Here is a 26,238-nt window from a genome sequence, read left to right as displayed (position 1 = left end):
AGACTAAGCCAACATTCCACTGTCTGACTGAGGGAATGCACCAAAACCGGAAGTACTGCCTGTTGGATGAGATGTTAGACTGAAGCCGCATCTGATCTCTTAGAGGAGTGCAGAAAATTATATGATAGCATTTTGAAAAAGGATGGAAGAGTTATGCATCACTGATATTTATTCTCTAATTAACATCACTGAAACAGATTATCCGGTTGTTATAACATCCCTGTTTGTGGGAACTTGATAAGGACAAATTGATTGCTGTTTTAAAATGAGATTACTGTGCACATCAAACAGTGGTTCTAAAGTGGTTTTGGATAACCTCAGACTATGCAAGGTTTGATATAAGTAGAAGTCTTTCATTTGGGTACACAGTGCCATTGAGCCAGTATTTCCCAGCTAGTAGTTCCCAGCTGGTGTGTCTACTTGTAAAATCAAAAAGCAAAATCCAACATTTTTGAATTTGGAAGTAATCAAATGGAAAAGATTGAAAATGTGCACTCAAGGTCTGACAGATTAGAAAGCCTTCCATAAAAACCAGACAAAGGACTTCAGCCGAAAATATTAACCTATCTTTCCCTTCTAGGCACTTAGGTTCAACATTACCGCATATGCAGCTACTGACTTATATCAGTAGTCCCATGTCAGCTGAACTGGTGCTAACTAGCATTGAATTTAATGAACCACAATCTATAAGGGTAATTAAAATAAAACATTCTTCATTCTTAAAACCACTCAAATTTCAAACGCTGAACAGTTGTCAATGCTACATTATTGATAATTATATACTTATGTGAAATAAATAATATTTCTGCACACCTTGCTCTGTCAAATAATTTTGCACAGGGGTACATATCTATTGACAAACTGGCACCCATATTCCACTTATGTGCAAGATCTGGGCTCTCTCTCTAGCACAGACCCAAGGAACCACTACATTGGAAGATCTGCCTACATTCAAATAAGGGAAGAAATTCCAATTTGGCAGGATAATGGAAAGTAAAGTGAAGCACAGGCTGACCTTGTCATTATTGAGTTGGATTCTCAAATAGTTAAACAAATTCTTAACTTGCCGTCCCAGTGGTTAAATTGAATAATGAAGAGAAAGGATATCCTGACCAACATGCATCCTTCAAACTCACTTCTTATTCACTACACACAAGTTCATCAATTGATAAGTAAAACCCTATAAAAGGAGTTTCAGTTCCCTGGCAACTCGATAACTCTATAAACTTTAATTTTCTATCAATTATGTTAATTTAGGATCCCCAGCAGCAAGGCTGCTGAGGGAGGTAAAATTGAATGTAGTTGGAGAAATCAATTACTATATTGTGCATCATCAGCTAGGCTGCTTATAAATAGCACCCAAAACCCTATACATGTCACTGTAAGTCTGTGTGTGTTGAAACCTGTTAAGGTCATGAAAAAATTAAGACTTTTTCAATAATGAGTTTTTTCTTGGATGAATCTTCATTTTGAATTGCATTTTCTTTCAAATGAAAACCCTGAGGTGATACGATCATTGCAGAGGACCAATCGAAAGCAAATTGATGTCCATGAATATATAGATACTTCAAGCACTTACAAGTATGCTTACTTAGTCTCTATGCCTTGAGATACTATTGGGTGTTTTATGTATTCATCCTGCAGAAACTATTTCAGAAGCAGTTCATGAATGAGCTATATTAGCAATAAAAAACAATCTGCCCAAATATAAAGTTTTGTCAGCTTAAATAAATATAGCCAAATGCACTACCTGAAACATACAACAATTTACCCAAGGGTTATTTGACTCATACAGTTAGTCACTAAAATTTCCATATCGCTCATCTCCTGCTAAACTTTGAAGAAAAATACAGCAGCAGTAAGGCAGTGATGAGACCGAAGCAGTTAATCACAGCTTCTCTGAAGCTCATTGCAGGGATTATTTTATGTTCTTCTCTATTCAAACCACATATTAATAAAAGCCAACAATGAAAGTGAACACAAATTGGATGCGATCCATCAATCATACCAGGTCTCAATTTCACATTACAAGCAGAATAATCTCAGAAATGTTTCAAGAATTTATTTAATACAAATTTTACTAGCAAAGAATACTGAAAGAAAATATAGCGGTCAAATATGTATCAGATGTTAAATGAGATAAGAATTCTCCTAAGCCAAATACTAAATCTCCACAGAAGAGGAGTGAAGCAACATATTGGATTCCTTATAGCCTCTCTGGGAAGTTACAGCTAGTTCTGAATACATGCAGTTTCACATTGCCTAAGCAGTGAAGGGAAGAACATGGGCTGTGTCTTGACAGGAGTAGGTTTTCCATGTAGTGTGAGGAGTTGTGAATGGAACCAAGAGTCAGTATTTCTCTATTCTTAATGGAGTCCAGAGCATGTATCATTTTCATACCCCGCCAAGTTCCATACCTGAAAACCAACCGATAGCCACCTTGGTTAATACACCACAAGAGGCAATAGCTCAAGAGCAAAGAACCTGCTCTGGGCGTAATGAAGACATGTAGATTTGGATCTGGATTTTTGAGGGTGCAATGGGAAAGTGGTAAGTGAATGGATGTAGGGAAAGCAATTCTATTCCTCCTAGTTCATACGCAGTACTACAATAATATTTATCTTTTCCATGCAGCATCCTTGCCTCACCTTGGTTGTCAGGCTTCATCAAAAGAAAATAAGAAGTGTACACTCTCCTGATACTATTTAAATGCCCAATTCATCTTGTGGGAGTATATTAATTGCTCACTTCTCCATCCTACCTCTGTTAATCCTAGAAATAAGAAAATTGGAGTAAGTTTCGAGATTTTACAATTTTAAATCTCATTCAACCTAGACCCACCAGTTAACAGGGTTCAAAATTCCCCTCCACCTTGATTTTGGTTTGATCCAGTGAGGCCGTTACATGGAATATTTTTTCCCTTGGAGCAGAACCAAGTAGGACTGGTCCCATTCAATCATGAAACCAGCCAGTATCAATTTAAAATGACTCCCATGTTTAATTGTGATTTCCAGGGAAAAAACGTATTTGCAGATTGGAAGTCTCATAAGAACATAAGAAACAGAAGCAGACGTCGACCAATCAGCCCTTTGAGCCTGCTCCTCCATCATGGATTATCCAAACGGGCTCAGCACCATTTTCCTGCTCTCTCCCCATATCTTGGTACCTCCTTGTAATGTAAATGTCTGTCAACCACCACTACAAATATATTCAATGCATTAGCCTCTACAGTTCACTGGGTGGAAAATTCTAGGGATTTATAATCATTTGAGAGTAGAAATTCCTCCTCATCATCTTAAATTGGTGATCCCTCATTGTAAAAAATGTTCCCCAGTTCTAGATAAGCCCAACAGAGGAAACAACCTCTCAGTATCTACTCTGTCAATCCCACTCAGAATCTTACATATTTCAATAAAATCATCTCTTTATTTCCTTTTATCCAATGAGTACAGGGCCAACTTGCTCAACCGTTCTACATCCGTCAACCCCTTCACCCCAGGAATCAAACAAGTGAAGATTCACCACATTGCCTTCAATGTAAATACATTCTACTTTAAGTATGAAGAATAAAACTGCGCACCATCCTCCAGGTTTCACCTCACCCGAGCCCTGTAAATTTGCATCGTACTTTCCCTGCTTTTATGCAATGAAGGCCAACATTTCATTAGCCTGCCGGGTTACTTGCATGGTATATTTTTGAGTTTCATGCACTATGACCCCAGATCCTTCTGTACCAAAACATCTCACTCCATCTAAATATTAATTTATTTTCTTATTCTTCCTTCCAAAATGAATAACTTCATGTTTCCCCAAATTAGACTCCATCTGCCAGTTTTTGACTATTCCCTTAATCTATTGATTTCCCTTTGCAGGCTCTTTGTGTTCTCATGACTTACTAACCCACCTATTTTTGTATCATCAACAATTTTGGCTGAAGTACACTTGGCTTCTTCATCCAAGTTACCAATGTAGGTTATAAATAGTTCCAGCAGTAATCCATGTGGCACCCTGTTGTTACTGATTGTCAAAAATGACCCATTTTCCCAGTTGTTTCCTATTAGTTGGCCACGTCCCCATCCAGGCCAATAGATTCCTTCCAACCCTGTATGCTCTTATCTTGTGCTGTAGCCTTTTTATGGCACCTAATCCAAAACCATCCAGAAGTAAAATACAGATATACTAGTTCTGCTTTCTCCACCTTGTTTGATACATCTTCAAAGAACTCTAGCAATTTTATCAAACACAACATTCTATTCATAAAACCATGTTGACTCTGCTTGATTGTTTTATGATTTACTAACTGTTCTGCTGGTTCCTTCTTGGTAATGGATTCCTGCATTTTTCCAATAGTTCCATGCTTTTTGGGTCTGTCCTTTCTTGAATAGTGGCAATATATTTATTGTTTTCTTGTCCTCTGGGTCCTCTCCAGAATCCAGGAAATTTTGGGTAAATTATTCCAGTGCCTCTCTGCTTTAACACCCTACATTGGAGGTTATCAGATCTATGAGATTTGTTGACCTTTGGCTCCATTACTTGGTCCCATTTTGTGGTGATTAAGTTAATTTCATCCCTTTCTATATCCCCTTGATTATTCTATTGTTAATGGGATGTTTTTCGTGTTTTCTACACTAGAGACCAATCCAAAACAATTAGTTAGAATGTGTCATTTTTCTTTTTCCCATTGTTAATTCCACAGTCTCATCCTCTATGGCCAAGATTTACTTCAGCTAGCCTCTTCCTTACTTACCTGCAGAAGCTCGTACTATCTGGTTTTATATTATTTACTAGCTTACTCATATTCTATCTTCTCCCTCTTTTTAATTTTTTTTAGTCTTCTAAAACTTCCCAATCCTCTGGTTTACCACTAATCTTCACAATATTATATTCTTTCATATTCTTTTGATGGATTACAATCTTTAACTTCTTTAGCAATCGATAGTGCATTCTTCACAGAGCCTTTTTTTCTCACCGGAATATACCTTTGCTAAGACTTGAATGTCTGCCATGGTTGATCTACCATTTTATCCTTTAACCTATTTTCACAGTCTGTGTTAGCCATTGTAAATGCTGTTACTTAAGTTTAAGATAGTAGCTTCAGACCCAAGTTTCTCACCCTCAAACTGAATATGAAATTCTATCTATCAATCAAAGAACTCAGAGAAGAAGCAATAGACCTTAGCTTAATCACATTAAGGGGCTGGTCATTTAAAACAGAGTTACATAGAAATTTCTTCTTGCAGAGGCTGGTTAATCTCTGGAATTCTCTGCTCTGGTAGATATTGGAAGTGGGATCTTTAGAAGTATTAAAGTGGAGGTGGATAAGTATCTGATAGATCAAGGAATAGAGGAGTATGGAGAAATGGCACAGAAGAGGACTTGAGGTCAGCACAGATCAGCCATGACCATATTAAATGGTGGGGCAGGCTTGAGGGGTCTGATAGCCTACTCCTGCTCCTACTTTCTTGTGTTCTTGTATTCTTGGATAAGCCAAATTAGTTTAAGAGTAGGACTAGAATCAAATGGATGGAACTACTTCCCTCTCCAGAGGTGCGGTGTTTGAGCGAGATGTTAAATCGAGGCTCTTGATTCCTCTTTCAATTGGATGTAGAAGACTGACAGGAGGAGATATTTTTTCACGTAGCAGGTGGTGAATCTTTGTAGGGCTCGGAAGGCTCAATTGCAGTGTTCGTAGAAACACAGATCGATAGATTTCTAGACTTTAAGGGAATTGAAAATTGTGGGGATAGCGGTGAACAATGGCACTGATGCAGCAGGTCAGCCATGACCTTAGTGAATGGAGTAGGCTTGAAGAGCCAGGCAGCCTACTCTTGCTCCCATTTCTTATTTTCCTACGCCCTTAGACATTGCATTGTCAGTCTAGTTTTTTGTGTTTACACCTCTGAAGTGGGAGAAGCATATGACTTAGAGACAAACATTTTGCCAGTATTGCAGCTGGTTACACTGAGTCTCTAAAGGGGATGTTCAGGGACATCCCTAACTCTAGTCCTATGGAAACACTTAGTCTTAGTGAAGTAAATAAAATTCCAAATACGATACATTTTTAGAGTCATTAGAGTCATGCAGCACAGAAACAGACCTTACAGCTCACCATTCCCATGTTGACTATCAAGCACCCATCTATACTAATCCCATTGACCAGCACTTGGTCTATAAATTTCAATGCCTTGGCAATTCAAGTGCTCCTGTAGAGACTTCTTAAATGGTGTAAGAGTACCTGCCTTCCCCTCATGCAGTATGTTCCAGATTCCAACCACGTTGTGGGTGAAAAAATATTTTCCTCAGATTCCCTCTAAACCTCTTACCCCTTACTCTAAACCTATCCTTTTAATTTTAGACATCCTTGCTATGTGGAAAAGTTTCCTACCATCTGCCTGATCTATACCCCCAATAATATTATGCATCTCTATCAGGTTCCACCTCAGTCTCCTGCACTCCAAGGAAACCAAAACCCAACCTATCCAGTTTCTCCTGACTCTGAAATACTCCATTCCAGGCAACATCCAGCTGAATCTCCTTTGTATCCTCACTTTACCTTTCACACAACTTAAAAGCTGACACCAACATTCACACGCAGAATGCTAAAAATCCAATGAATACATCAATCAAAAATGCTGAGGGGGAAACATGGCTTTTCCCCAGGGTTGAAATGTCTAATACTAGTGGGCATGCATTTAAGGTGAGAGGGGGAAAGTTCAAAGGAGATGTGTGGGGCAAAGTTTTTTTTACACAGAGAGTGGTGGGTGCCTGGAATGTGCTGCCTGGGGTGGTGGTGGAGGCAAATAAGATAAGGGCCTTCAAGGAGCTCTTAGATATGCACATGAATGTGAGGGAAATGGTCGGATATGGACATTGTGTAGGCAGAAGGGATTAGTTTAGTTGGGCATTTTATTACTGATGTAATTTGTTTGGCACACATTGTGAGCCAAAGGGCCTGTTCCTGTGCTGTACTGTTCTATGTTCCCCTTGACTATAGACTCTAAGCCTTCGCAACTCACAACAACTTCGGTAGTTAATGAACTTCCATGGTTACTAATTATATTCTGGGCTGCAATTCGTGAAACAAAGCAGGAATTACCTACAAATTTAGAACTGACAAAGCTTCATGCTAATGGATTGTCCATTTAACTGTTTTGCTTCACATAGTCCTTTATCTCAGAAAAGATCTTAAGAAGTTTGCTTTCTTGGGGATCTATGTCAATTCGTTGGAAGCAATTCCTCATACATTGCTGGAGTTCTAGTTTAGCATGGAGGGAGCACTCAACAAGGAGCTCAAACGACATCACAAAGTGTGACAACAGTGAAAGAACAGCTTCTGACTATTATCTGGAAAGGTTCAAATTAGATTAGATCATCAGAATTGCCCTTCTTTTCTGCTGTTATTGATGTTGTTGTCATTTCCATGGTACTTTAGACCTTTTTTCTGCTGACGGTAGCTTTTTGTGTTGGTACCTCTTGCCAGCACTTTGTCATTGGAAAACAATGACTTTCACAGAAGGGTACCAATAGCTGTGATATTGCTACTAAAATGTGCAACCAGAAGTAACCCACAATTAATTCAAAGGGATATAAGGCTCTAAATTATGTCAAAGGAAGCCATTCTCAGAGAGAAGATAAGATTTCTTTATTAGTTACACGTACATCAAAACACACAGTGAAATGCTTCTTTTGCGTAGAGTGTTCTGGGAGCAGCCCGCAAGTGTTGCCATGCTTCCGGCACCAACATAGCACGCCCACAACTTCCTAACCCATACGTCTTTGGAATGTGGGAGGAAACCGGAGCACCCGGAGGAAACCCATGCAGACACATGGGGAGAACATACAAACTTCTTACAGACAGTGGCCGGGATTGAACCCAGGTCATTGGCGCTGTAATAGCATTATACTAACCACTACACTACAATTCAGGGTTCTGATTATGACATAAACCATTCCCAACTAACTGGTCAGTCATTATCAAAATTCTTTGTTTACACCATATAACTGAACAAACCTCATGGGCAGCCATTACTATGCTCACAATGTACTCAATCCACACAAAACACTGTTACTAAATTATGCATTGGCTGAAAGTAAATAGATCAGCAAGATTTTGACAGTGTTCAATTCTGAACAAGACCACATTTACATTCTGAATTCAATTCTGAGCATTGTAGACAAAATGTCTTTGAGCTCACAAGCCAAATGCTAAACAAGTTATGTAATTCAGTGCTAGATTCGATGGGATCCACTTTTAATTTTATCCCCACTTGGCCAAATGTGATAAGACATCAAATACAGACTCTTCAAATCCTGGGCAGTTTACACTTCAATCAAGTCTGAGTTCCTCCAGGGTTCATTTTGTCACTTTCCCTTTCAAATAAAAAATCTGCTGGTGGCAGAATTCTTAGGTTCTCATCACCTTCTCTCAGCCAGAATCCCACCGCTCGTTTCATTCAATCTCCCTTGTTCTCCACCCTCTCATGGACCTCCTTTGTTCATTCCACCCCCACCCCTTCAACATCGAAATGTTTACTTTTTAACCTTCTCGAGAGTTGATGAAGGCTCATTGACCTGATATACTAACTCTGCTTTCCTCTTCACTGCTGAGTATTTCTAAAATTTTCTGTTTTCATTCCTTAAATTGTCAGTTTGGTTAAATTTGCTACTTTGCCCTTTCTAACTAAATGCTTGACATATCCTTGTTAAGATCAGATTGCAACTGGTATCAAACATTATTTGAATTGGTCAAATTTCTTTTACTTTAATATTCAGAACTTTTTACTCTGGTTTGAATTAAAGACCCTCTCCCATTCATAAAATACTTGACCAGAGAAGGTCCATATTCTTGTATTTCATGTTTTATGCTTGGTTTAATTTTGGAAAGCCATGCAAGCAAAATTGTCACCTTTTGCAATTATTGAGGAGAGACTGGCTGTGATTTCCACTGTCTTAAGTAGCAAGAGGATCATCACTGTACCAGGTTCCTTGTGGTTTACTGGAATACAGTAATGTCCCGGCAGTCTAGAGATAATATTCCCTAATACAGCCAACTCCTTTTTCAGTGCGATGGAGAGGAGCTCTTGCTTCTCAAACACAGAGGTCAAAACTGATGATTTTGGTTAAAAGGGTTTTATATGACTCCCTAGGTATACAACTACTGTGTAAATAAGCTTCAATAAGCATGAAAAGTTTAATCACTTTTCAATACACTCTTGCTGTACTCCTACTATTGCTAATGCTCCATTACTGTGCTCTTATTGTAATTAATATACTCCTCTTGTACTCTCACGGCATTCTCTGGAGGCAGGCTTTTAAGCCTGGAAGCATAAGCTTTTGAAACTGACAGTATGGGCTTTTGAAATATCACATGGTTAACCTGCAGGCTGGCAAATTGATAGTCCACTGTAGTCTGAGACAATGGTTCATCTAAGCATTATCTCAAAGTCTGCCTGTGGCCAGCCATGCTATCTAATCCTTGATACTGAAGGCACTCAGCCCCAAAGGAAAATACTGCTGGAAATAAAATAGAAAATGTTGGAAGTATTCAACATATCACCTAGCATCTGTGGAAAGAGAAACAAAGTTAACATCTCTGATAAAACGTTATCGACCTGAACGGTTAATCTCGTTTCTCTTTCCATAGATGCTGTTTCAGCTGATAGATTTCCCAACCTGTTCATTTTTGTTTTAAACTCAGTCCTGTTGTGTTTACATATTTCATTTATTTTTACATGTTCAAATTTGGAGGCCAAGGTGCCTCAATAATCCTATATTAGATCACTAAATCTGTTGGTACTAGAAACCTGAGACATATGTCAGGTTTTGGGCACTGTGGTCAGCATGGACTCAATGGGCCGAAGGGTCTGTATCCATGCTGTATTGCTCTATAACTCTATGTAAACTAATGCCATGTGAATCCTCCAAGCCACTATGCTACACATCTCTGGGACCCCCATGAAATAAATAGCTATGCAAATAGCATGAGGCACACTTCACATGCACAACATATATTTTCATGCAGAATCCATATATTATCCAAAATATGACACAACACAATAGAAAGTGTACAATTTTAACTTTAGTTGGCATTATTGTAATCAATCATTTCCTTAATTTTGTTAGTTTTAACAGAATAAAGACAAAAGATTACTATTGGTTTAATCTTTGAAGCTAACAATAATCAGTATTGATATAGCATATTTATATTGTGGGGATTGCATTGAAGTACATCTTAATATTAAAAGTACCCACAACATAACTGCACAGCTTGCTAATTTTGTATAGCACCTTTTCTCCCTCTATAACCACTATCAGAAATATAAGTTACTCAGACTCCATAATTTAAATGGATGTTTGAACCAGACTTTGGCTTCTGAAGTGAAAGAGCAGATTATATTGGATAGTGGTTGGTGTTACTTTCCATCAAATTTAATGAGACAGAATCAGGCCATTCAGCACTACTTGTCAATCAAAGCAAAATCAAACTCATTAATATGCATGTTCCTCCAGTGCTGAAGCAATTCACAATCATTTCCACCATTCCATTCTCTAGCACCAATTGCTAACTACACCCACAGCTGCTATTTAACCAATAAAGTACATCCTATTGACATTTAATAGATATAAGTTTCTGCAGATACCAATCAGGCATGATTAGATATTCCAGTCATCTTTCCACTTCCTAACCTGAAGTTGTGTTCTCCAGAACAACGTTCCTAGGATTTACAACTAGGTGGCAGATACAAAACTGTGGTTTCCATGAAGTATTAGAGTACAATGTTCAAAATAATCCTCAAGTACTTCAAGGAGATTCCTTCCTGTGTCTATAGTCGGACTCTATTTATAATGTATAAGTTTAGAAAACTTAGTTTGCTCTTGAGGAGGATTTTTATAGACTATGATCTCCTGGTCTGCTCCACTGTTGTTATCTCATTCCGTGGGCCAAATTGTGTTGACTGTGGTCAGCAGTTCTAGAACAGAACAGTTAGTGTTCTATCAGACAAACTGAAGTAAGCCATAGACCTCCACAGTCTGTGAGCACAGGACTTAACAAGAAATCCTAAAAGCCAAGTCTGTAAATTTGTTCTGATGCTGAAGTCTAGTGAGAGTCGTACTGGTATTCCCCAACATTACAAGGGGGCAAATCACCTCTCAATCACTTGCTGTTTGCCAAATTTTGCTGTGTGGAAGATGATGGCTACCTTACCCTATATTTCAAAAAGTACTTTATTCACTGTAAGGTGCTTTGGATGATCTAGGGAACAATAAAAATGGAGCTTCTTATTAGTTGAGACATTTTCCAAGGAGGCAATCTTGGAATCTCAGATCCAATTGATTTCAGGAGGGTGACGGGGGGTGGGGGGGGGGGAGGGTGGGAGGGGGGGTGTTGGTTGGGCCCACATGAGGAGGCATAGAGAAATTTAAGTTAATTATTTTTAAATAAATTACTTTGCTTTAATGTTTAATTATTTATGTTTTTTAATTAGCTGCAGGCTGCCCCAGCACAGTCCATGCAAAAGATGCATTTCACTGTGTGTTTCGATGTACATGTGACTAATAAAGATATCTTATCTTACTTTAACTTTGTAGTTCAGTTATTTTTATTTAATTATTTGTCTCAATTTTAATTCTAAATCAGAAACATTTAAAGTCAGTAGCAGCTTTGACAGGAGGCAAGGCTGTAGCCCTGGTTTTGCCTTCTGAAGGGGGTATTTCAAGGGTGGAGCCTCTGCTCTGCCCACAAAACCTCACCCTGTTATTCACTCACTGCCCACACCTTCCCACTGGACTTTAGGTTGCAAAGGGCCATCAAGAGAGACCACCTGCAACTGACCTTGGTGTGTTGTATAGGGACAGCGGGTAGTGACTCCAGGCAGTGGGTCTGGTCCAGCATGATGCAGCCCCTTCACTTTTATGCAAATCCAGTGGCTCTGAGAGGCATTGCAAGATTATGCAACAAAGTCATTCTGCAGCTATTCTGTTCAGACTAATTTGTGTAGTCTAGATGGTAAAAGATAATCCTAGAACAAATCTAATCAATCAGTACTGGAAAATCACATTACAGTTGCATCATGTCTTAAGAATTAGAAAACCTGGATGTGATTTTGTGCAACAACTGCAGCGTCCCTGAATAAGATGAATTCCTCACTGCTGAAATTTATCCATTATGAGTTGTTTGTAACATTAATTCCTGAAACATTGGTTTGTGGAAAATCTCTCTAAACAGTGCTATATTTCTGAGGACACCATCCTATTTTCAAAAAGACTCAAACCAAATAAGAAGCTGGATTTTTAAAGGACTTGAGATCATCCAGACAATTCACAGCCAAGGAAGCATCTTCTTACAAATATAAAACAAAGCAGCAATCCATCAAATTTCAACAAATAGGAAGTGAGCAGATAAATCACTTCAGTGATGTTGGTTGGTCAAGGCATCAACCCAGTTATTCTACAGCTGGTACAGTAGGATCTTTTCCATTCAGCTGACATAGCAGTCTAGACCACAGATGACTGCCTCATCCAAAAGAGAGCAATTCGAACAGTGCAGCATCCTCAGTACTGAAACACTATTTGCTCAGATCTCCGGAACAGGATCCAAATGCATCACCACTGAGCTAAACTTGACACTTTAGCAATTCAGTACTGAAAAACAGAGGTTTAATAACCTCGGGGATTCCATAGAAACTCTTTGAGGACCTCCTTGATCAGTGACAGTACTGAAAGCTACCTTATTATCCAACTACAGTACAAACATAAAACTAATTTAATTTATTTATGCATTCTATAAATGCCATATTAAATAAAGAAATTCATTACATCCATCTCTTCTCTGCCAAGAAGAAAGTCAATATTAAATTCAGCTGGGTGACATCCATTTAAAAAAAATAGAACCAAAATGTAATTATTTTTGGAGATTTGTTCTAGTGCATTTTATTGAATTAACTGAAATGTGATTGTGAGTTAAGTTCAGCTGTTTACAGTGCTTCTTGGCGGACATACACAGCTTCAAAGTACAATTAAACTTCTGGACCATACAAGAGAGTGGAGTTCTCATTGCAGCCATGTGAAGGGCAGATGCAATGACACCTGGTGAATCAAATAGTCTCAGTTAGAAAAGATATGCTGGGTAATCTTTTCATTTCAGATGGTGATTCAGCAACTTTGAAACTCTGACTTTGAAAAAGAATTGAATTAAGCTTCCCTTCACATTATCTCTTTCTCTATTTTTTGGCTCTCCTCTCCTGATGACAGATTTAATAAGAACATAAGAAATACCAGCAGGATTCATGGAGTCTGTTCTCCCATTTAATGAGATCATGGTTGAACCATCCATTTTAGCATCCCATCACCATATCCTCCTACTGAAAATCTATCAATCAAAGTCTTGAATATACTCAGTGACTAACCATCCATAGTCCTCCGAGGAGGAGAATTCCAGATTCTGAATAAAGCAATTTCTCATCAATTCCAGACTAAATATCTGACCTCATATCATGAGACCATGCCTCCTTGTTGTGGGTGCTCCAGTGTAAGAAAGCAGTATCTTAGCATCTCTCCTGATAATCCTTCACAGAAATTCCTGGATAAGTTTTTAAGTTTTCAACATCCAATAATAGTCCAGTGGCCTAATTGCCTTTTATTACAACTGGGCCAATGGAAACCTTTTGTTGTGTTGTGAAAGTTTTTTTAAAAAAGAACCCCATAACTCTCCCTATGTCATGTGGTCATAGAAGGAATCACAGTCAAGAACAATATTGAAATCAACAAACACACACACACACACACACACACACACACACACACACACACACACACACACACACACACACACACACACACACACACCAGATAGACACTATGGCAAAGAAAGCACACCAGTGCCTCTAATTCCTTAGAAGGCTAAGGAAATTCAGCATGTTCCCAATGACCCTCACCAATTTTTGCAGATGCACCATAGAAAGCATCGTACCCGGATGCATCACAGCTTGCTATGGCAACTGCTCTACTCAGGACCGCAAGAAACTGCAGAGAGTTGTGAACACAGTCCAGTCTATCACACAAACCAGCCTCCCCTCCATGGCTTCTGTCTATACTTCCCACTGCCTTGGGAAAGCAGCCAGCATACTCAAGGACCCCTCCCACCCCAGTCATTCTCTCTTCTCCCCCCTTCCATTGGGCAGAAGATACAAAAGCTTGAGAACACATACCACCATCTGATTCTTCCTCAGCAGTTCCTGAAAATGGTAAATATCAGAATTGCCGTTGGAGTAAAAGCCACTCACCAACCTTTCAGAATGATGACAAGCTCAAACTTTACCCTGATCAAAGCATTTTATTTTGCCAATGCTCAAACTTCACAAATTTGTTGAGTTTGTATTTATGTTATTTTATTTGAGGAACTTGCTCAGTTTTGATACATTTTAGAAGAGTTCTGGTGTGTGTTGCTGTACGAACCCTGCTTTACCGCACAAAGGTCCAGACCAACCCCAGTGGACAGGCGTAAGAGACAGTTGCCTACATTATATATATGTAACAGCCCCTTTCCACCCCTCCCGCTGCCCTGCTTAATGCCCATAGGTGGTGATGTAAATTAACTTTATTTAGTTTAAAAAGTGCCCAAGTCTTCCAAAGGAATCTCTGCTCATATTTCACACCTAGTTACAGGTCACAACAGATTTACATTTCAAGTGGTTCACATGAGGACTTGAGTTATAGGGAAAGGTTGAATAGGTTAGGACTTTATTCCCTGGAGCACAGGAGAATGAGGGATCTTATAGAGGCATACAAAATTACAAGGGGTATAGATAGGGTGAATGCATGCAGGCTTTTTCACCTCAGGTTGGGTGAGACTAGAACTAGAGGACATAGGTTTAGGATGAAAGCTGAAATATATAAGGGGAATCTGAGGGGAAACCTTTTCACTCAGAGGGTGGTGCGAGTGTGGAACGAGCTGCCAGCAGAACTGGTAGATGCTGGTTCAATTGTGACATTTAAGAGAGGTTTGGACAGGGACATGAATGGGAGGATTTTGAAGGGATATGGTCCAGGTGCAGGTAGATGGAACTAGGCAGCAGATCAGGTCAGCATGGACTAGATGGGCTGAAGGTCCTGTTTCTGTGCTGTAGTACTCAATGACCATGGTGTCAAACTGAAATTACTGGGTTATTATACCCTAGAGGGAGCTCTGCTGACTTGGTCTACGCTCAGTCCACATTCTGGCTCCAGATTTTCACAACATCTTTAGCATCAGAAGGACACATAAACCAGTTTGCAACATTGCTAACAGTGTAATATGAATATGCCATTTTATATCGATGACCTTTCTCTTTGTTTGAAAGACTGACTTGTCTATATTTCTCTCTTATTCATCATAATTGAGTCCTCAAAAGGTCAGTCCAGTGGGTTTTCTCTCCATTATTTCCATGACCTGAATGCCTCTATTTGGTCTCAGTGTCCAGAAATAAATGCAAGATTCTGAATGCAGACTTCCCAGTTAATAAAATGCCTACTGAATGCTCAAGAATGCAACTCTGTCAACTTTAGTTAATCCCTAATGTAGATCAGTCAGACTTCACTTGGCTGACGACCCTTCTTGTGACCCACCTTGTAATTCCAAAATTCCCCTGACTTGTAGTCCACTCACACTGCCTCATAGTTAAATATTCAATTTTCTCTGTTAGATGGGCTAATACTAATTTCCCTCACATTCACCATATCAGTGTCAATACTAATCATGCTTTGACACATTACCATTTCACCCTAGGGAAATAATCTACACATCCCTGAATTTCATTTTATCTATCACTTATATATTTTACCCAGATAATTTTGTAAGCCACCCCTTGAGGTTTAATTGTTCCCCTCTCAATTCAAGATACGAGTATAAAAGAAAATCCTTTCAGTGCTTCCTCTTTTCCATAATAACATGGTCACCAAGTAGCACCTGTCCAATTTTCAATCAATTTCACATCCATTGTCAAGTTAAGTCTTGCAATGGGACTGGTTTTCATGCAGAAATGCACGCAAGGTTACATGAAAACCAAGATGCTCCTTACATTGTGAAGGTTTACTTTGGATGCCACTTCCTGGACAGAATCAATGTCAGGCAGGATCTTCCTGCTGACAAACCATATACACCACTATTTACTTACTTACTTACTTATTATGACATGGAAAGTCATTCAGCCCATCTAGTCTATGCCAGCTCCCAGTAGAGCAATCCCATCAGTCCAATTTCCCCCTTTCCCTCTGTTGCCCAGCAACTTATTAACAGGCAATTTACAGTCGCCACGATCTTGGGATGTGAGTGGAAGATGGAGGGAGCCTTTGTGATCACGGAGTGAATGTGCAAACTCCTTACATACAGCCCACCAAGGTCAAGATAAAACTCAGTTCCCTGGAGCAGTCAGACAGCAGCACTAACGGCTACACCACTGCACCACTCAAATACTAAGTTATCATTCAAATAACCTTCAAAAGTACAGGACATTGTTTATACAAGATACATTGGTAAAGTGAGTTTAATAGAAGACAGTGGCATAACCTTATTGCACACCAATGAAAATGTGTGATAATTGACACTTTCATCAAGAATAATACTGTTCTCAACTTCTAGTAGACTGTAAAACACACATAATTCATTTCAAAAATATATATTATATTGAATGCATACAGTTGATAGTTGTTCCCCTCCAAGCTAGCAGGGACCATAGTGCTTTGAAGGATTATCTTGTGTCATTGTTTTCATCTTTGGCAGATGTCATTTTGGTTGATCTCTCTAAGTGCTATGGCATGTGCACTCAGCAGGCTTAAAGAAAATAAACTTCCTCAAGGACAAAACTCAGTCTCCACCTTTATTGTATGTTATGCTGTACCACGTACAATATTAAACAGACATTACCACCAGTTGAACTCATTTGTATAATTATCCTACCTTTTCTTGGTACTGACGACGCGATGAATCCAAGGACTGGATCAGTGCAGTCGCGTGACCAATAAACATGGCGTAGCAGGTGGCACCCACTATCATGCTGAGCATTGTTAGCCAGATGTCAGACATGCTTTCTGGAGCTTGACGGCCATACCCTATGCAGAGCATGTGGCTCATTGCTTTGAACAGCGCAAAGGAATAGAGCTCACTCCAGGAATCATTCTGTTGAGGAAAAAAATAAAGAAAATGGACAATCAAAAAAAGTTTTTGAAAATATACATTAATTACATTTTTTTTCCTGTCACGCCTCTGCCTTTGAACTTTTGACATTTGAATATCAGAACATTTGAAATCAGGAGGGCTTCAGTTATGAGGAGACACTAGATAGACTGGGGCATTTTTCCTGGAGAGTAGGAAGCTGACGGGTGATCTTATAGAGGTATATAAAACCACGAGGGGCATAGATAAAGTGGATGGTCTTTTTACCAGGGTGGAGGAGTCTAAGACTAGGTGGCATGGATTTAAGGTGAGAGTGGAAAGATTTAAAGGGTACCTGAGGGTCAACTTTTTGACAGAGGGTGGTGGGATTGTGCAATGAGCTGCCAGGGGAAGAGGTAGAGGCGGGTACAAATTCAATGTTTAAAAGACATTTAGACAGGTACGTGGATGGGAAAGGTTTAGAGGCATCTGGGCTGAATGCAGGGAAATGGGACTAGCTCAGGTAGGCAATTTAGTCGGCATGGACAAGTTGAGCCAAAGGATCTATTTCTGTGCTGTATAACACTATGAGTCTATGCCTAAGCCAGCCAATTATGAAAATATCATTGCCATTTGACCTGACATATTGAAATAATTTCACTGGGTGTGATTGTGTATAAAGAGGAGATTACACCTAACAGGAAATTATGTTCAAGGCAAGGGGCAGTTGAGAAAGGGTGAACAGCAAGAGAGAGCTCAGACGGGTGAGAGGACCAAGTAAATATTAAAAAGGGACATCATATATATAGGTATAAGAAAACAAAGAGCATTTATTTTGTAAATTAATGCATTCACATTTTAGAATAAACATATAATGCAATACATTCCCATCCATCAAAGGTTAAACATTTTACATTTAATGGCAGTGGTTACAAAAAAGTCACAGCACAAAATTTCCATCCTTTCCTACTGAGAAGATTACCTTAAGCTATACTTTGTGCATGATTACAATTATACTTTCAGTTGTCTTGAAGTCTTCAATGACTTGGCCAGAACCTGTCCCACTTCCTGATGCAAACATCAACCCATTCTTGAGTTTGCCATGTGTAGTCTCTGTTGGTTCAAGGGCAACCATCCATCTTGCCTTCCTACACCCTTCACTGCCTATTCATGAAACGTCAGGTTGTCCACATTTACTGAACCTTCCCTCAATCCTTGAACTCTAACATTTTGCCACCAGCCTCCTTAGGCCTCAGGTCATCCAGCTGCTGCTGCTGACATTCCCACTACGAAACTTGGATTTTTGCCCACTTGTCTTAGGCTTCCTCCTGGAGCCATCACCGGCATTTGACATTAACCCTTTCCAACATACCAAACTTTAGCATCATGATCCCCTGACATCAAGACCAAAACTTCTGACATTACCTGGACCTTTTGATAATTTGAGGCACTCAAGGTGTAATTTGAGGCACTCAAGGTTTAATCTGAAGCAGTTAATTAATTTTTACTTCTAGTAGTTTCTCAGAAAAATTAAAACCATTTAATCAACAACTTACAATTACATTGTACATTAAATGCAGGAATAAATCGCAAAGGACATCACATATTTCATTATCACATTTTCATTATCAGCATTCATTCCTCTAGCATTTTGTGTGTGTTGCTCCAGATTCCAGCATCTGCAGAATCTCTTGTGCCTACATATTTCATTATATCTGAGCACAGGCTTTTTTAGCAATGACCTGGGGTACCTTAGCTTTTTTTAAGATGCTTGGGTAATGTGATATTATGAATTATTCAAACTTATTGGAAGTTAAGCTCTTTAAAGCTTTAACCCTAAAGAGTTTACAATGACTTAATGGCCTGGATTTCACAACTTTAATGATGAGAAAAGTGGAAAAAGTTCTCAGTGTTGCTGATACAATGTGAAACGGGTAACAACTTCTAGATTATACACATGACCAATTAAATGTAGAAATCTAAAGGCAGCTCTCAGAGTTGCCCTGCTCCTTCACAGGATATGGTTTCAACTGCCTTCTATAAGGAAGAAAATGATCTAACATGACAAGTATACACAGTTTATCCTCCCTGTAACATATCATGAAAATACTGTACTTTATAGTATGGAGTCCAAATTAGTATTTTAAGGGTATACTGAGTGACAATTACTGATTACCAAAGTTTTTGTTCCCAAATAAACTAATTTTACATATGCGTATTATAATTTCCTTGGATAAATATTTCAAAATACAGTGGATTTCAGAAGAATAAATGCTCTTATTTTATAGTTTTATCATATTTCTGTCTCTGCCTATTCTGTTGGATACCTGCATGTCTCCGGTCATGTACTCGATCGAGTTCAGAAGGATGAGGGGAGATCTCATTGAAACCTACTGGATACTGAAAGGCCTGGATAGGGTGGACATGGAAAGGATGTTTCCATTAGTTAGAGAGTCTAGGATCCCAGGGCACAGCCTCAGTATAAAGGGGCATCCCTTTACAACTAAGATGAGGAGGAATTTCTTCAGCCAGAGGGTGGTGAATCCGTGGAATTTGTTACCACGGAGGTCTGTGAGGCCAAGTCATTGGGTATACAGAGATTGATAAGTTCTTGATTGGTAAAGGGGTTAAAAATTATGGGGAGGAGGCAGGAGAATGCGGTTAAAAAAATCAGCCATGATTGAATGGCAGAGCAGACTCGTTGGACTGAATGGCCTAATTTGCTCCTATATCTTATGTTCTAATCTTTGTTTTTGCAACATGTTTAAAGTATTACTTAAAAATTGTGCATTCTTTATCCTAGTTTCTGAGAATTCTTCAATGTGACAAGCTGCTTAATCAGTCTGAAGGAATCACTGACTCTGAATACCAGAGATCCATTTGAACCAGTATTGAGCATCAGAAAAGCATAGATCACAGCACAGAGATTGATAGATCTTTGTGAGTAGCTTTCTCTAAAGTCAGCAGAAAGCACCATTGACTGCAAAGTATGGGCCTTTATTTAATTTTTGATCCAAGTTGAAAATGTCTTTTAAAATCCTGCTTGATGTAAACAGCTCCAAGGTTTAATTGAATCAGGTGCCAATAGTTTTGATGAAATTTCAGAAGAACTTTGTGTGAGAAGTATTCAGAGAGAGTAAAATAAGTGAAAAGAATAAAAGAATTTTAGTTAGCCTCACAGTTGATGCTCTGTGAACTATGTTCTTCAATGTGCAGTTTTAATGGCAACTTAAAAATTCTAAAGTATGAACTACACAGCATTTTATGCAATAGGGCTGATTTCAGTTAAATTCATTACTGGAAAGCGGAAAAGGTACAATTGTAATTAACTTATGTCATGCTGCATTTTCACCAAATTGTGTGAGCATTGTAAGCTAAAGCAGACCACGTTAGTTACACGGATAGAATTATTCAAGCTGCAGTCTTTAAAAAAATATCCTCTGAAAGAATTTTCAAACAGGAAATGAGATTGAGCGGCATATTGATAGCATCTTGGGAAGATTGTTGATATGTGCCACAAACATCTTTTCAGCACATTTAATTCATGCATTATTCTAAAAAGGCAGGTTGGAAATCAATATAATGCAACATTTCTGTGGAGTGAATAATTTTCATTTTCAACAGCCACAGCAATGATGGGTGTAAAACACGATGATGCTGGAGGAACTCAGCAGTCCAGGCTACATCCGTGGAGAAAAGCAGGTGGTCAACGTTTCGAGTCAGGACTCTTCTTGAGTACCGAAGAAGGGTCCTGACCTGAAACGTTGACCGCCTGCTGCTTTTCTCCACGGATGCTGCCTGGCCTGCTGAGTTCCTCCAGCATCACCGTGTTTTTCATTCAGATTGCAGCATCTGCAGTCCTTTATTTCTCTACAGTAATGATGCGAATGAGGTTGAAAGTCATCTGCCATCATTTTCAGCATTGCTGGAAAGAAACCTCCAACCACAGCCCTTCTGATTTCATCATTATTTTGTTGTACTTGGCTTCATTCTTGTGGTCAGGCCAATGTAGGTAGGTGTAAGCGGATGGTTGATGGTTGGTGCAGACACAGTGGCACAAGGACCTGTTTCAATGATATCTCTCTAGGACTCTATGACAGATGCAAGCCAAAATTTAGAAATGACCAATTATCTCCCATTTTTAATTATCTCCATGAGAACATCTTCATTATGGCAAATAATAGTGTTCTTAAATAAGAGCAAAATAGAGCAGAGAGAACTACTGATGTTGGGAATCCTGGTATTTAGAGCTCAGAAGGAGTCCTTTCTGACCACTGTGCCCAAGCCAGAAGAGACAAATTTATTTTTAATGCTACGTTACATAAAGTCTGAGCTGCCAATAGGGCATAAGATCAGATTCAATTACTTTAATTATGATGAGCTAAGTATCCTCATCTTCTCAGCATGGGTAAGGAGGAGTTCTTTTCTTATTAGATTTTGTAAAATAAGCTCTAAAGAAAATATTGAATATAATTGCAGTCTAATCACTGCAGTTTTTCAAGTCACAAGGTACAAGCAAACTGATCTGCTTTTTAAGGTGATATTTTCTTTTAGGTGGAGAGAACACATTCTAAATGAAAGACCGTTGAAAGACAAAAGTCTGCACGAGAAATAGAGCAAAAATATTTTCTCAACTATTAAGATCGACAGAAAAAGAGTTACATACATATGATAGAGGTGAAATGTGTTATTGCAATCAGGTAGAGTGATGAGAGACCATAAGACATCAGAGCAGAATTAGGCCATTCGGCCCTTCAAGTCTGCCATTCGATCATGGCAGATTTATTTTTCCCTCTCAACCCCAGAAACTGATTGTACTGCTGGTTACTAGCTGCAGAGCACATGTCAGTGTGTTCAGTACTTCCACAGCTGCGCAGTACAGCTCTTAAGTACAAACTGGTGCATCCAACCTCCAGCTGCACACCTAGACTCAGCAATGAGGCTGGGATGGTTCCATAACACACTGGGTTGAGGGGCTAGATACAATCTGGCCCTTCAGCTTTACACTGGCTATGGATGGTGTAATTTGTGTGACCACATTCACCTGAATGGGGTCACCGATCTTCAGATAATAGACAAGTGAAGGTAAATGATTGTGTTATTTTCTTTTATTTCAATAATATTAATATTTTAATTAATTTACATGCTTAATGAGGTTTAAATAAACTTACTTCTTTAACTTCTTAAAAAAATCCTTTGAATTATTTCAATTTTTAGAAATAACTTAAATGTATTTCAGCTGTTTCTAACAATAGAAAGTATAGAAGATGTCAGACCCAAGACAGGTCCTTGTTTCAGTGTCAACGTTCCTCTCCATGAGTCACATGGATTCAGTTTCCTGGTTTCTTCCCGAAGAAACTATCTAATACTTCCTAAAATATTTCCTGTATTTTGCTTCAAAATCATAAATTTGTGCTCCCCCCCCCCACCCCCCCATCACCACATCCCTTGGACTAGGGCTAATACATCGTTATGTACTAACCATAACTGTTGCAGTCATAGAGTGATAGAATCATACAGCATGGAAACCGGCTCTTTGACCCAATTGGTCCGTGCCAACCAATATTCTCATCTAAGCTAGTCCCATTTGCCCATGTTTGGCCCATATCACTCTATACCCTTCCTATCCATGTACCTGTCCAAGTACCTTTTAAATGTTGTTAATGTACCTGCCTCTACATTTCCTTTTGCAACTCACTCCATATACTGACCACCCTCTGGCTGAAAAAGCTGCCCCTCAGGTTCCTATTATATCTCTCTCCCTCACCTTAAACGTATACCCTCTAGTTCTTGATTCCCCAACCCTGGGAAAAAGACTGTGTGCGTTGACCCTATCTATGCCCCTCATGATTTTATACAAAATTCCTTAACAATCAACTTTGGTGCAAGAAGATTTTACTTTCTCAAGTCCTTGCATGTGGCCACCAAAATTGGAACAACAGAAAAGCAAAAAAAAATGTAGCTATATTTGTGTAATGTCTAAATACACGAAAGAAATAACAAGGAACAAAAGTGTTGGTGACAATAATAAATCCAAGATTACAAAAATGATGCCTTATATTAAAGGATGCTAATTTTGTACTTACCACCATATTATTTAAAGACACCCAGCAATCATTTGGAAAGTCTTGAAGCAATGGCACAAGAAACTGCAGGCATCCATCCCAGTGGCACAGGAGAAGCATCATTCCAATAAGATTAAATATTCTCATCACTGCACTGGCAAGGTCATAAGTCATGTGGAAGATCTTTTGGCAAGAGAAAAAAGCGTAGTTATAATTACGGTCTTTGCTTTCAACTTCCATACCATTTTGTCATGAGAAATAGTTGGAAAGTAGAACGCAAATGTGAAAATTTGCACAACTGACATCCATAAACTAACTAAAATTAAGAACTGGCAATTATCATCAGAGCCCTGCAATTGTTTATCTACTTAAATTAATAGGCGCTCTATTCATGGAAATAATCATAAGCATTTACTGATTTCAACAAAGTCAGATTCCTGAACATTACACAAAATAAAAAGCCTTGCAGATGCTGTGCACAATCATTTGATAATGTTACATGAATGGAGTGAAGTAACGTTAGTCAATAAATCTATAGCATGCTTCTAATTGCAACTTAAGAAAGTCCTTTCTAATCTATGATTTAGGACTGATGCAGAACCAACATTAATCTATTAAATTTATTGCAATCATAATTCTAAATTGTTATAAAATACCGTCTCCAAATGTCTTAAGCATGGACAAGAATGCAATTGGTTAAACTTCTTTAGTTCAAATTCAAATCACTAGATCGAACGATCAATAGATCGATAGATCTAGATAAACAACACATGAAGATCCATACAGACATCTTGCTTAACTTTAGTAGACTAGTAGACTCTTACGTATTGCATTTTCCCTGGTTATTACTTGTATTACCTGAATTTTAATTAAATGTAGCTATCCATGTAAATTGCTTATTTGCATCAGTTTGCTCTGCAGTTTAATTAGTATCCATTTTTTCCTCTAATGACTTCCACCAAATCTCTTACTATGATATATTTTTTATATATCAGTATCATTTAAAAAAAGCCATGCAAATGACTGCTTCAATTTTAAAATCACACAGTTACATCAGATTGCAAATAAAATTAATCAATGTGCTTATTTCATGCAGCAACTACATACATTGGAACAGAGAGTGCCACATGAGGGACAGTTGTTATTCAGAGTACAATATTCAAATTAGGAAAAATAACCAGTCCAGGAATTAAATGGGAGGATCTATATTTTCTGGTACCTTGAAAACATAGTCCAAACCAGCCAAGGATTTATTACTTGATCTTGGATGGAATTCAGTGACCCTTTTTATTGGTTTTAATTATTAATAGATACATCATTTCCCATACTAACCAACATAATCTCACCTCAACACAAGCCACCAGTAGGCAGCAGGCACCTTATTGAAAGATCTGGGTAGGAACAACATCAGGCAAACTGGAGGCTTAGTTAGCTGGTAGGAAGGTCGGTGTGATGTAGGAATAGGGGTGAAGAAAATGGGAGGGAAGTCCAGCATAGCAATGGCCATTTCTCATCACCTCAAATATCATTTTAAAAACTTCCTCTTGAGGACTCATTTGTAGGATCACCTTCTAAAATTGGCATACTCTTGCTGCTCAGCTTTCCATCAAAGTTGTAATCAGGAGAAACAGGAGACTGCAGATGGTGGAATCTGGAGCGACGCAAAAGATGCAGGAGGAACTCAGTGGGTCAGGCAGCATCCACGGAGGGAAATGGGCAGTTGACATTTCAGGTCAAGACCCTTCACCTAGACTGCTATATGGACAGTCCAGATGAAGGGTCTCAACCCAAAATGTTGAATGTCCATTTCCCTCTGTAGATGCTGCCTGACCCACTGAGTTCCGCCAGCATCTTGAAAGTTGTAATCAGGTTCACTTCACCTTCATTTGCACACTGAAATAGTGTGGCCAGTGGAATGGAACTGCTGAAGGATTAGTACAAGCATGAAAACATGGGAAGGAAAGACAGGAGAAGCCCATACACACACTCTCAAGCCTGCTCCACCGTTTATTAAGACCACGGCTGATTCTGTATTTCATTCACTTTGCTACCTAATCCTTCCTTAGCAATATGATCCCCTTAGTGATGGAAGGTTTGATTTCTAAACACAGGTCTAGAATCGATGGGCCAAATGGTTTCCTTCTATGCTATGAGGAAAAATGAAAGAGTGGTGACTATGCTCAATGGCTAGGCATCACGGGCCTCTGGGAAGGAAACTTCTAAAGAATAACAATCCAAACCTTCTACTCAAGGAAATCTCTCTTCATCACAGTTATTGCCTGGATTAAAGAGTATTAGCTACAAGGAGAGGTTGGACAAACTTGGATTGTCTTCTCTGGAGGCTGAGGGGAGACTTGATAGAAGTTTATAAATTTATGAGGGGCATAGATTCTGATTCTGAGATAGGGTTGATAGTCAGAGTGTTTTTCCCCCAGAGTGGAAATACTAGTGTGCGTAGCTTTAAGGTGAGAGGGGGAAAGTTTAAAGGAGATTTATGAGACAGGTTCTTTCACACAGAGAGTGGGAGGTGCCTGGAACATGCTGCCTGGGAGGGAGGGAGCGAGAGGCAGGGGAAGAGATGGAAGCAAATATAGCTGCAATGTTTAAGAGGCACTGACACGGACACATGAACAGCAGGGAGCAAATGGGATTAATTTAATTTTGTATCATGGTCGACACAAGCATCATGGGCTGAAGGGCCTCTTCCGGTGCTGTCCTGTTCTATGTTCAATGTTCTATGTTCTTAATAAAACACCATTATATTGAAACCAAATTCTCTACCCTTCATCCAGAGAAAACAGCCTCTCAGCATCCACTGACAATCCTTTTTAGACCTGCTCCCATTTTTTAAAAAATCCACTAAGTACAGCCAATTTTACTCAATCTCTTCTCACAGTATAATCCTCTCATCCTAAGAATCGATCTAGAGAACTTACACTACAGTGTTTCCAAGGAAACTATATCCTTCCTCCGGAATGGAGATAAAGGTGGAGTAAATCATTCTCAGTCGCCTACCTCCTTGTACAGCCTTACAGGTCTAGTTAA

General features: G+C 39.0%; 1 protein-coding gene across 1 annotated transcript in view; it reads right to left on the bottom strand.

The window, feature by feature from the left end:
- Positions 1-26,238, bottom strand: part of hcn2b (hyperpolarization activated cyclic nucleotide-gated potassium channel 2b) — a 101,071-nt gene that overhangs the window by 38,264 nt on the left and 36,569 nt on the right. Inside the window, exons 3-4 of the mRNA XM_052037811.1 lie at positions 23,215-23,376; positions 16,934-17,152 (exon numbers count right to left, since the gene is read on the bottom strand). Coding sequence (XP_051893771.1) covers positions 16,934-17,152; positions 23,215-23,376 — 381 coding nt within the window. The remainder of the gene's footprint in view (positions 1-16,933; positions 17,153-23,214; positions 23,377-26,238) is intronic.

The sequence above is a fragment of the Pristis pectinata genome, chromosome 24 (genome assembly GCF_009764475.1).
Source record: "Pristis pectinata isolate sPriPec2 chromosome 24, sPriPec2.1.pri, whole genome shotgun sequence".
Taxonomy (NCBI): domain Eukaryota; kingdom Metazoa; phylum Chordata; class Chondrichthyes; order Rhinopristiformes; family Pristidae; genus Pristis; species Pristis pectinata.
This window is presented reverse-complemented; position numbering and strand designations above follow the sequence as displayed.